Here is a 12,203-nt window from a genome sequence, read left to right as displayed (position 1 = left end):
AGGCTCTGAGCTTTATGTACATTTTGTATGGATCCCATTTAACCCTCATACAAGTCCTGTAGCGTTATCACACCCCTTGTTCAGGCAAGGAAACTGAGCCCTGAGGTGTGAAGGGCTTTGTCCAAGATCCACGGCTACTAAGTTTGGGCCACCATTCGAGTCCTGGTTTTCCAACTTCAAGCCCTGGGCCCTTGTGTGCGCACCGTCGCCAGAAGCTGCTCCTTCCACCAGGTGCCGGTGGTCGGCCCTCTTCCCACCTCCTCTGCTGGTTGCAGAGACACCTGGGTGCAGCGTAAAGAGGCCCCAAGTGGGAAAAGAAGACCCGGGTCAGAGGCAGCCCCCCCAGTGGCTCTGTGCGCGGCCCTCGGGGAGTCATTGGCTGCTTTGTCTCACACTTTGCCTCCTTGGGATGTGAAGAAGGCCATTCGCCTATCCTAACTGGCATGGTTTTGGAAAGTGATCATGTGATGGTGGATGTGAATGTGTTTTAAGGAAGGAGAATGCTTGGTGTCGCTGGCATTATCCATTCCCCTCCTCGCGCCAGAGAACGGGTGGTGCTTTGAAGCTTGAAACTGTGCTGTCTGGTGGGAGGTGTTCTCGCTTCCTCCAGAGAGACCAGGAGCTATTCTAGGATTTGTGCTTTCTCTCACCAATTCCAGTTTTGTTGGTTTTTTTTTTCTTTCGGATTTCAGAGCTTTCCTCTACTAAATGGCCACATGCTCGGCTTGCGACACTTCCTCTCCTGACAGTGGACAATGCTCATCCCAGCGACCCTCTCCCAACTCCCGTCCACGGAGGCTGGGTGCCCACTGCTTAGCTGGGCCCTGGTGGTCCTGTAGCCAGAGGGGTTCCTTGAGAGTCGGAGCGAGCCCTGCCTGGTGCCCTCCAGGACTGCATGCATTTCAGCTTCCCACCCCAGGCTCACTGGCTGGCCTGCCTGTCTCGTGTCCACCAGGCCTGGGCCTCCCTCCCTCCTTCCTTGGGCCCCCTCTGTCCATGCTGCTTCAGGGCTCTGAGCTGCTCTATGTGTGGCAACACTCTCCCTGCTTTCTAGTCTGTTTGCCATGGTGTCCCACCATGATCAGAAAAACGTGCTTTTGATACTAGAGGAAGGAGCGTGTCGTTGTGGGACCACATGCCCCGGATTCTGAAGAATGTCCCTGCTTCCCTGTCACTCCGCTCCTTTCATTAAAGGGCCTTATTGAACAGAGAACCGAATGTATTTTAATTGTTAGACTTTGTTATTCTTTTCCTATAAATAAATATGCACACCAAGAAGGCACAACCAGGTGTCCAGAGTTTGAGATGGCAGGTGTGCTGTCCACCAGGGCCCCCGAGGGGCCTTGTTGGGCGCTGTGGTCTTGTGCTCTGCAGCCCTCTGGCATGTGGGATGAGGGACTGGCCTGTTGCGCACATTGGGAAGATGCTCGGCCCGAGTGACTTACTGTCCTCCCCTCCCCAAGAGTGTGTGACTCCTGTGACTCTGTGGGGAGGGGAAAGCTGCCCCACTCATTTTTACCGTCTTCCTCTCCCTTTCTTGTTTGTGTCCTGACTTGCCTCGTGGACACTCTTTTCTAGAGTAGCATTTCTCTCTGTTGGAGGGAGGGAGGTGCGATGTTTTTGAACTGTTCTTATGAGAACATGAAAAGGGCGTATGTTTTCCGTGCAACTCGTTGCTCTAAAGAAGGTGCTGACTGGCTGGCAGTGACGAAGACGAGGGGCAGCATCAGGCCAGGGCGGGACTCCAGGCGTGGACTGGGAGTGAACTAAGGATGGAGTGGAAGGAAGCAACATCGAGCCTGGGAAGGGGGAACGCGTGCTGGTTGCACGATCTCCAGGTGTGCCGAGGAGCAGGCTGAGCCCTGGAAAGTGGCCATGTGCAGGGGTGGGGACAGGGCTCTGTTTCTGCGGGATCTGATGGCTCAGGGGGTGTGCCAGGGCTCACCTCCAACATTCCTGCTACCTGGTTTCCCAAATGTGCCACAGCTTCCCACTTGCCTCCCGACACGAATGTCCTCTTCCTACACTGCCTCAGGGTGAAAGGAGGAGGACCTCCCACCCACCATAGCCAGCCCGCAGCTGCCCTGAAAGCGGAACCCATTCAGAGGCAGGAGCTTTACTCACGCATCTCTTGTCCACCCTCTCGGCAACTCTGTGGGAGCCTTTCTCCATGTTTGTAGTTCACCCTTCTCAACACTGGCAGGTTCGCTCACAGATTCTCCTGTTTTCTCTCTGCTGGCTTGGACACTCTCCCCTCCCTTGAGCGTGTCCCATGAGCTCCGTCACGTGGTGAGAGTTTGCTGGGCTAGGCCTGTGGATGCCTGCTGTCCCAGGTGATTAGGAATGGTGCCCATGATGACCCCAGAGTGTCCTGGTGGAGTGGGAAATTATATAGTCACCTTGCATGCTGTCAGCTGCCTTGAGTGTCACACTGTCACTTCACAGCCTGTGTGTCCCATGGGGAACTTAGCGTACCCCTCCCTGAAACTCCTGCCTCGTCCCCAGTTTCTGTCTCTCACTGGCATCACCAGTGGGATTCTCACACTTCCCAGAACTGAGATCTGTGCCCGCCTCTGCCCCAGACTCTGGAGCTGTGGGAGTCTGAGCCTTCCCGGCTGGGTCTGGCTCACCCCACCATTCCCCGCAGTCCCATCCGGAGGGGTCCTAGAGTGAACACAGTGGGAAGTGGCCTTCCAGTCTCTAGAACAGTGTGTTGCTGGGTTCTTGGAGAGCTTTTTTCTTTGCATAAAAAGCTAGATTTTTGCATTAGTTTTTTATTACATGAACAAAAGCAAAATATACTCGAAAAAATTTGAACAGGGGCCGGCCCGGTGGCACAGCCGTTAAGTTCGCACATTCCGCTTCGGTGGCCCAGGGTTCGCCAGTTCAGATCCCAGGTGCGGAAATGGCACCGCTTGGCACGCCATGCTGTGGTAGGTGTCCCACATATAAAGTAGAGGAAAGATGAGCACAGATGTTAGCTCAGGGCCAGTCTTCCTCAGCAAAAGGAGGAGGCTTGGCGGCAGCTGTTAGCTCAGGACTAATCTTCCAAAAAAAAAAAAAATTTAAACAGCGCATAGAGTTTGGAGTGGAAAGTCCCTGTTTCCAGCCTGGCTTTCTCGGTCTGCCCCCTTGGGAGCAGGATAACCACTGCTAGCTGCTTCTTCTGTTTCTGCAGACATTTTTTGTGCACATAAAAGTACCTGTCCATGAGAGAGACACTCTGCATCAGAACGGGCACCTCCTTAAAGGGTGTGTCCATGGCATTCATGGCCCCCACCAAACCTCCCGTTTTCTTTCCAGCTGCCTCCCATGCTGTGCCGCCAAAGTATGTGAGTGGCTCTAAGTGGTATGGCCGTCGTAGCTGGCCCGAGCCGTGTGACTCTGCGACCGGAGCCAAATGTTTACCAGAGCAAGCCAGGGCCAGCGTAAGAAGTCAGCTCCAGCATTCTGCATCTCTGGAAAGTGTGGAGGTGGGTCGAGTCCTCTCTTACTCACCCCAGGCTGCCCAGTTTTGGGGGCTAACGTTTCACTTAGTGCTCGTGTGACATGACCATGGGTGTGGGGGTGGCATCCTGGGCGTCTTGTTGCCACAAGTGCGGCTGCACTTTGGGGAATGATATTTCATTCTAAAGTGTCTCCGAGTCTCATGGGCAGTTGGGCGCAGAGTGTATTCCATTAGACATTGGACAGTGGAGAGTTTGTGCACAAATTCCTACTCGCCACTGCCACGTACTCCCCGACACTGCAAGGAGGCTGTTTTAATGGTCATTGGAGTGAAATGTTGATCTGCCGAGGATGGAAGAGGGCGGGTGCCTCTCTGATGCAGCTCCAACGTTAGGAATTGGATGCTCCAAACCCACAGTTCCCCCTGCCTTGAACGCTTACACTTAGGATGTACAGAGGCCCACATGTTTACGCCTCATCTACAGCTCAATGAGTACGTGTCAGATGCCTCCCAGGGCCTTGGGAGTCGATTCTGGCCACTGGTCTCCCTGAGCTGTTCCCTGAGGACACAAGGCCTGACCAGGAGACCAGCTCCTGGGGCCTTACTGCCTTCGTGTCGAGACGTGCATCCAGGGGCCAGCCTGGTGACATAGTGGTTAAATTCAGCATGCTCTGCTTCGGTGGCCCAGGGTTTGTGGGTTCACATCCGGGGCGTGGACCTAAGCACCGCTCATCAAGCCATCCACAAGGCAGATACACATCCTGCGAGTTAATTGTGGACTCGTTACATCTGTTTTTAAGGCTTTCTGAAGATTCCTAGCTCCCACTGTCCGTGATGTCACCTTTGTCAGATGGGCTCTATGGGGACTTACCCTTAATAAGACAGCTCTGGGCTCCCAAGTTAATTTGTTTATATTTTCAACATTTGTGGAGGCAAACAGGAAGAACAAACACATACATATTTAAGTCCTAGAGTCTCTTCTCTCAGGGACGTGCTGCACCTGGGCAGCACCAACAAATCCCAGACATCGCTTTTTTATTCTCTTTTTAAATTTGGCCCACAGGGATGAAAGGCTCAGTCTGCTCCATCTTTGTGGTGCCGTTCAGCTGCTTGAAACCCTCTTTGATCCCCAGAAGGAGAACATGGGGGTTGCCAGTTGGGTGGAATGCATTAGAAAAATGGGGCATCCCACCTGTGCCCAGATTGCTGCCCTCAGTTCGGTGCCGGCTCTGAGGAGGGCTGAGTCTTGGTGAACAGGCCATTCCTTCCACAGTCAGTCAGGGACGCACAGCACCTGTCAGAAGCACATTGTGACTTTGTCATCAGCTGACTCGGTCGCAGAAACATGAGATTTTTACTTGAGTCAGGTGTTTCTTGATGGCCTGATCCCTTTGGTGCGGCTTACAAGTGGCACTGAGGTGTGAAGTGCTTGCTACCCACTGGGCTGTCCCCCGGAGCTCCTGAAGGGACAGAGACCTGCTGTCCCTCCGACTGTTGGCCAGACTGATGTGGGCGAGGCGACTGTCCTGTGCTGGAACTTTGCCTGAAGCCCCAGGGCTGCTCCTCCTGAAAAGCAGCTGGCTGAGGAGTGCTCTTCTCTCCTGTTAGGTCTCTGTGCTTGATTGTGCTCCCATTGTGAGCTACAATGATGTTTGGTTTATGTTGAGGAGCCCTCCATGTGCAAAACAAGCCACGTCCCTGTGTCTGTGAGAGGGAGTTGGTGTGGGCTGGGCCTCACGCCTTGGCTGAAGGCCTCCCTTCCTGTAGGCATGGGGTTTTGTTTGGAAGAGTTGCACCTCACCAAGCTGTTGGTCCTCTTTCTTAGTCATGCATACCTGGCCCCAAAATACACTGTTCTGTTTCTTCTTGGTGCTCTGTCCACTGCTACATCCTCTGGGGGATTCAAGTCCTTCTCTTTTGGCTTTTCTACAGAGTCTCAAGTCAGATGAAGAAGCCAAAAGTGCTAAAGAACCTCAGAATGAATTGTTTGAAGCACAAGGTAAAGTCACAGCCTCCTGTTTCATGCTGTCTGCCTTTGACCAGTGATTTGAAAGCCCTGGGAGTTGGGTCTTCACACAGTGAGCCAGCCAAGTGTCACTGCCTGGGAAGTGTGCCGTGGGCCCCTTCTCCAGCTGTGGTCCAAGCTGTGAGGGCGTCACCTGGTCCTCTGCATCCCCTGACCCTGAGGTCAGACCGTTGGGGAGAGTCTGCTGGCTAAGACAGCAGGATGGTTCTGCCGCAATTCACAGTCTCTGAGGACCAATGTGACCCCAGCTGGCAGGCAAGGCCCTGGGGTCTCAGACCCATTGCTTCCAGGGCCCACCCTAATGTGCCTGGCCTGGGTGCAGCCTCCCCCCTGCTGTGGGCCAGCAGCCTTGGCACCCACCAGGGCCCTATCTGTGCCCCAGACGGCGTGTAAGAGGGGGCCCCGGTCCTCACGAGCCTTACAGTATCCCCAGTAGTCAGCAGCGGGTGTACTTAAGCAAATTGCAGTGCGTCAGCACGTGAGTCTGTGGATGCCTTACAGATGCCTCCCACACAAGGTTTTCATAGGGCAGACAGTGCAGAAGTTTGGCTTGGAGATGGGGGTTCGGGACTGCCCTTGAACTTCTGCTGAAGTGAAAGTTCAGCAGGTGGGACTGAGCACCCTGTGGATGGTGGTCCTCGAGCACTAGGGCCGTTGCTCACAGTTTACCTCATTGGACGTCAGGGGGCCGACCCGAGTATCTGCCTGTGCTGCCAGGCAAAGCAGACAGACCCCTTGTTTCAGGAAGAGCAGCCACGATCACGCTTTACTTTCCCTGCACTAAGAGTCTAGGCTGGGGAAAGGAAGGCTCCTGGGGGAGGCTCTTCCCACAGTGGTCTCGGTGCCCTCTGCCTGGAGACCAGGTCAGCATCTTCCCAGCCTCGAATAGAACCTTTTCAGGTTGGAACCGACAGTCATCATGATCACGTCAAACCTCAAAGGATTTATTTACCTATTCTGCCAGCCCTGGGAAATAAATCCCAAAATCAGAATTGCTTTTGCATTTTTACTTAGGAATTTCATTTCTAAGCAAATGAAATTTACTTAATTATACTTTTAATGGAATTAAAATACCCACTTGAAGCTGGAAGGGATCTCAGAGGTGGCCCTTTCCTGCCCAGGCCTTTCCTCGCATTTTCTTCAACGCAACCCATGGCGGTGTTTGTGAGTGTGGAGGCCTGGCTTTCCCTGGGGTTGGTGGGGAAAGTGGCTTTCTGATTATTAGTCGGGTTATCAAAGAAGTTGACGCCAAGGCAGTTCATCTCCCAGGAGGTCCAGACCACTGACGTAGAACCAGAGTTGTCCAAGGTTTGAGTCAGGGGGAAGGGCCTCTTTAAGCTCTGTCGAGTGGGCAGCGTGGACTGAACGTAGAGGGGCATCTAGTGTGAAGCATGGCTCATGGTGGATTGCTCCGCACAGGTAGCCCCCACGCCTGTCCTCTTCCACGGCTGTCTCTCTGGCAGAGCTTCAGAAATATCAGTAAGTCAACTGGCTAAAGTAGAAAAGTTATGAAAGCTGGCCATCTGTCAGGCAAACCCACTGATGAGTCTTTGCATCTCCAAGTCACCTGTGCCTCCTGATGTAAGGGGGTATGGAGTACACAGCCCCCCCTGTGCAGTGTATTTGCCAAAAGAAAAAGTAAAAAGAAAAAACTGAGCCTGGATTGAAACTAGCCTTTGAGGAACTTCAAATTTACGGGAAATATTAGGGATAGAGGAACAAGTTAAGTGACAGCACGAGGAGGCAGACAAGCAGATCCGGGATGGGGAAGCATTCTGCGGAACAGCTGGTCGGTGTGTTAGCCACGGCGGTGCTGGCTGGGGCGGGAGAGTGGCTCGTGATTGGAAGACCTAGGGGAAGTGACCACGGAGGCCACTGGGGGCTCTCTTTGATGCTGATTCAAACGAATCAGCTGCAGGAAGACTTTTTGAGACAGTTGGAAAATGACTGTTGGTTTGTTAGGTGTGATAGTAGTATTGTGGTTTTATAAGAAAATGTCTGTATTTTTCAGAAATACGTACTAAATATGTGGGGGTGAAAACTTGAGATCTAGGATTTGCTTTCAAATGCTTCAGCAATAACGAAAAGGGGATAGATGAAGCCAGGGGGGCAAAGTGCCGATCATCGCCCAGCCTGAGTGACAGTGCAAGGGTGCTCCCTGGATGGGGCTCTATACTTTGGGTAGGTTTGAAAAGCTCATAAAAATTATTTTTAAAAAAACCTGATCTTTTTATTGTAGGGACAAGTACTGCAGCCCTCTTTTATGTACTTTGAATAGTGTGACTTTGGTAGGTTTTCTTCAGAAAATGCTTTCCCCATGTGGAGCAGAGATTTCCCCTTGACATCTTAGTATGAAAATTTGCATAGAATGCAGTTGAAAGAACTGTATTGTGAGCACCATGTACCCGCCACCTGGGTTCCACTTTTGATGCTTTGATGCTCATGCATCCCCTGCATCCATCCATCACTCCGTCTGGTTTCAGAGTAAGTTACTGGCATTGGTGTGGTTCCCCTGAGCGCTCTCACCTGGAGCACTGCATTTACCTGTCACTCCCCCTGCTTCAGGCCAGCTGCCAGCCTGGGGTTCTGAGGTCTTTGGGAGCTCTCGGAAGTCCTGCAGCCCCTCCTTTGACACCCCTGAGAGCCAGGTCCGGAGCATCTGGGAAGAGCTAGGTGTCGGCAGCAGCGGCCACCTCAACGAGCAGGAGCTGGCTCTGGTCTGCCAGAGCATTGGGCTCCAGGGACTTGAGGAGGCGGTAAGACGGGGGCCGGGACAGACCACCCTGAATGGCTTGTTCTTTGCGATGGTCATGGTTGGTTTTGGGTCTGGAAAATCCCTACACCCTTCAGAACACATTCAGTTGTATCACTTCTGGTCTGAAATCCTTTGATGACTCCCAAGTGCCCAAGTCACAGGTCCTTTTCTGACCACGCGTGGCCCCGGCCTTGCCAGCTACTGAGCACCTTCATTCGGGATCCTTTCTCTGCCTGGAATGCCCTTTCCCCTTCCTGCATGGCCCAGTTCTACCTCCCAGCCCAAATAAGATGCCCTCGGAGAGTGCTTGCACTCCCCAACAGCTGTTTCATCCCTCTTTCCTCCTGTTGGCCGAGGGGCAGGCAGTGGTGGGGGCAGGCCCCACCTGCTAAAGTTACTCTCAGCCCTGCCACTCTTGCTAGACCCTCAGCTGCCTGCGGCCCCGGCCATGCTTTTCTGGACATCTTCTCCCCACAGCCCTGCCCGGGCCCGCGCAGCAGGCTCTGCCTGGGTGTGTGGGGTTTAGGAAGTTCAGGTGGTGCTGTTCACGTCTGGATGGAAGCTGGCCGGGCATGTAGCTTTAGAAGCCAGAGCTGGGGGAGGACAGCTGTGACCCAGACAGTTTGCGTTTGGATAAGGGCCAGCAGCCTGCCCTACCTGGGGAGGGAGGGAGGGAGCGAGGGGTGTCCGCGGGCCTGGGTGGCGGTGCTGGCATGCAGCTCCTTGTGGCTGGAGCGTCTGAGCAGAGCTGTGGTGGCCTTTGTTCAGGAACTCGAAGACCTGTTTCACAAACTGGATCAAGATGGAGACGGCAGAGTGAGTCTTGAGGAATTCCAGCTTGGTCTGTTCAATTATGGGCCCACTTCACTTCTGGAACCTTCCACTCCTGTCAAACCGAGCAGATCCTGGTCTCAGTTCCAGGTAAAATGGGACAGTTAAATCTTGAGCCACAGCAGTAGCTGCTGTCACCCTCTGGCCTTCAGCACATTTCATAGGCCTGATCTCTCTGCCTGTGTCACCACAGTGAGCTGCCCAGGAGTTGGTCCAGGCGTGTACATACACGTGTGTAAGTGGGAGGTCATGTGACTTAGACTCTAGAACTACACATAGCTTGGAACTGATCTGACATTGCTCCTCCCTAGCTGTGTGTCACTGGGTGAGTTACTCACCTTCTCTGAGCCTCAGGCCCGTCATCTGTAACAAATGGACACACCTCATAGGGGTTTTATGAGGATTCCATGGTGGTTCCTCATGTCTCCTCCGCATCGTGGTGCGGTGAGAGCAGTCAGTGAAGGATTCCGTCCCTTCCCAAGAATTAGCCCTCCAAGTACTCCTTAACCTGGCCTCTCCCCGTCCCATATTCCTGAATTTTCCCTGTCATACACACACCAGGTCTCTGCAGTTGGAGGAGACCAGATGTTAGGCGGTTATTTAAATTGTGATTTTGTTCAGTGACTGTTGGCATAGCGTTTGACTTTTCTCAATCCCACGACAGTACAACCTCCCTCTCCCGCCACAGGCACGGTTGCTTTGTGGAGTCTCGCTGACGCTTCTTTGCTGACGGAGCTGATCCCGCAGCTGGTGCGCTGCGGTGCAGGAACAGTCGCATTGTTCTCTGCGGGGCTGGGGATGTCTGACAGTTAGGTTTCTGAATTTTCGGTCAACGAGAACAGGTAAAGAAGAAACCAGGAGCGCTGAGGGAAGGTGTCAGGCTGCGCACCGTCAGATGCCACAGTGAGATCCCAATGAGTCATGCTCAGAGCTGGTGGAGGGAGGACGCCTTCTGTGACAGGGAGCCGCCTCTTTTCCTGTGTCCTGATACAGAGGCTCAGCTAGAGAGGGTCGTGAGCCGTGGGTTGCAGGAAGGAGGCTGGGCAAGACCCCATCTCTGGGCAGAGGCAGGTGGCCCTCAGAACAACCCCTCCCTGCCCAGAAGGTGACCGAAGGTGACATGACTGCGGGGTGGGGGGTCGCATCCTGTGCATGTGGACTCTGTGGCGTGGCGTGGCATGGTAGTGCTTGCCCTCGGATATGTGCCGCAGATGGAGGCGTGCCCCAGCCCTGCCCCTGTGCTTGTCGGGGAGCAGGCGGCCTACTGCTGTGGGGACCAGAGTGGCAGCACCTGTCCTCCAGCTCCCGGTCGTTGGAGAGGAGGTCGTGGGAAGGAGGTGGCCATGGTCCGGGTGCATTCAGATGTTTGAGCTGCTCCATGGTGGCCATGGCCATGTTACCTAGTCTTCCTGAGCTGCCTTCTTCCCTTCTGTAAAAGGGGTGAAACGCCTGCCTTGGAGGGTTGCAAAGCACCCTGCAGAGCTTAGTGAGCACCCAGTCCTACAGTAACTGTTTATGGAGAGGCAGGGACCCTGCTGAGAATGGACAGGGCGTGCAGCCACTGCCTGTGGACCTTGCATCACTGGCACGTGCGCCAGTGAGCACCTGTTTGAGGAGGTGAGTGAACTGGTTCGTGGAGTGCCATCTGAGCAGAGCCCTGAGGGAGGGCCAGCCGTGGAAGTGTTGGGGGGGTGTTTCAGGCAACAGGACAGGCTGGGGGTCTTTGGGAAGAGCAAGGAGACACTGGTGCCCATGAGGAGAGTGGCTCTGCAGGTGTGACAGGAGCCCTGGAGGCCTGAAGGAAGGGGCTTTCGCTCCTCAGTTCTGTGGCCCCAGACAGCAGATGCTTGTTCTGACGGGCCCTGCCTGGGCAGGAAACACTTCAAGGAGAGGAATCTTGCCCTGCAGATCCTTATTCCCCCTAAGCCTGACAGCTCAGCTGTCTGGCCCAGGGATTTTTTTGCCTTCATCTTAAAACTACGAGACTTTCAGCCATGAGCTGCGTGTTTCCGAGTCCTGTGGAAATGTGTGACTTTGCTTGGGCCATCCCACTTCTTTTTTTCAAGCCTGTCTTGGGTTTCTTTCTACAGATTGAATTTCCTACCACTGGGACACACTTTCTTGGGCTCTTCCTTTGTGAGGCCAGGCTCACACTGTTGCTAATTCCGGGGCGAGATGTTAAAACCCTATTCTTTGTGTCTCCCACTAAGCAACATGTGCTGACCAGTCAGGCCACGTGGGCGCTGGGACACAATCCATGCACGAGGCCTTGGGTGGGTGGTAGGAGACCATGCTGGGCTGGGTGTTAGGAGCCCCAGGTTCAAATCCCCACTCTGCCACCTGCAGAGCCGTGCGTTCTCAGGCAAGTCCTGTAACAGTGCCAGCCTTGTTTCCTGGTCTGGGAAACGGAGCCAGCAGTAACCATGTGGGTTGTTGCTGTCAGGCCTCGTAGAGACAGCAAAGGGCCGAGCACAGGCTGGCAAGGTCAGAAAACATTACAGATGGCCAGACGTGGCCTCAGGGGGCCTGTGTGCTCATGGGCGTCTTCCCATTCCCCACGTGCAGGGCCCCGAGGAGGGCAGCTGTCAGGCCACCACTCCATCGTCCCTCGTGTCCGTGTGCTCAGGCCTGCGCCTCTTCTGCAGCGTGGATGACGGCAGCGGCTTCGCCTTTCCCGAGCAGCTCATCGCCCTGTGGGCCCAGGAGGGGATTCAGAACGGCAGGGAGGTCTTGCAGGTTTGGAACTGGTTGCTCATGGCTGCCCCTGCGGGAGACGTCCTGGCGGTGTGGGGCCGGGCAGGGGACCCAGGGCCAGCTGCCCACAGAAGAGGCTGGACGGAGTACCCCACAGACACAGGTCATGCACTCTGGGCAGAGAGCCCCATGTAGGTAGGGCCAGGTGGAATCACTTTCTTCTTTATTTTTTTGCTATTAAATTATAGGAAATTTTAACTTAAGAAAATAATAAATAAAAAGCAGAGACAACAGTAGTCTGAAGCAGACCCGCTTGAAGGTAGGTCCAGTATCTTAGATGTCCCCACAGTGCACATTGGCCTCTGGAGATGTTCTCTTTACCTGGATGAGGGAGGTGAGGCCCACAGACGAGGGAAGGACATCCCCTTCCCTGTAGTGGAGACATCTTA

The 12,203-nt window shown here is 54.2% G+C and overlaps 1 protein-coding gene across 19 annotated transcripts in view; it reads left to right on the top strand.

The window, feature by feature from the left end:
- Positions 1-12,203, top strand: part of NINL (ninein like) — a 134,728-nt gene that overhangs the window by 60,647 nt on the left and 61,878 nt on the right. For 14 of the 19 annotated variants that reach the window (XR_011531007.1, XR_011531008.1, XR_011531009.1 and 11 more), the window contains 5 exons: positions 3,304-3,473; positions 5,381-5,447; positions 8,040-8,230; positions 8,998-9,150; positions 11,626-11,796. Coding sequence is in view for 12 of the 19 variants with exons in the window: in XM_070588929.1 (XP_070445030.1) it covers positions 3,304-3,473; positions 5,381-5,447; positions 8,040-8,230; positions 8,998-9,150; positions 11,626-11,796 (752 nt within the window). In the remaining 7 variants the exon portion in view is untranslated. The remainder of the gene's footprint in view (positions 1-3,303; positions 3,474-5,380; positions 5,448-8,039; positions 8,231-8,997; positions 9,151-11,625; positions 11,797-12,203) is intronic. The other 5 variants (XM_070588936.1, XM_070588934.1, XM_070588935.1 and 2 more) reach the window with 2 other exon arrangements.

This window comes from Equus przewalskii, chromosome 21 (assembly GCF_037783145.1).
Source record: "Equus przewalskii isolate Varuska chromosome 21, EquPr2, whole genome shotgun sequence".
Classification (NCBI taxonomy): Eukaryota; Metazoa; Chordata; class Mammalia; order Perissodactyla; family Equidae; genus Equus; species Equus przewalskii.
The sequence above is the reverse complement of the archived record's forward strand: the minus strand, read 5'-3'. Positions and strand labels throughout refer to the sequence as shown.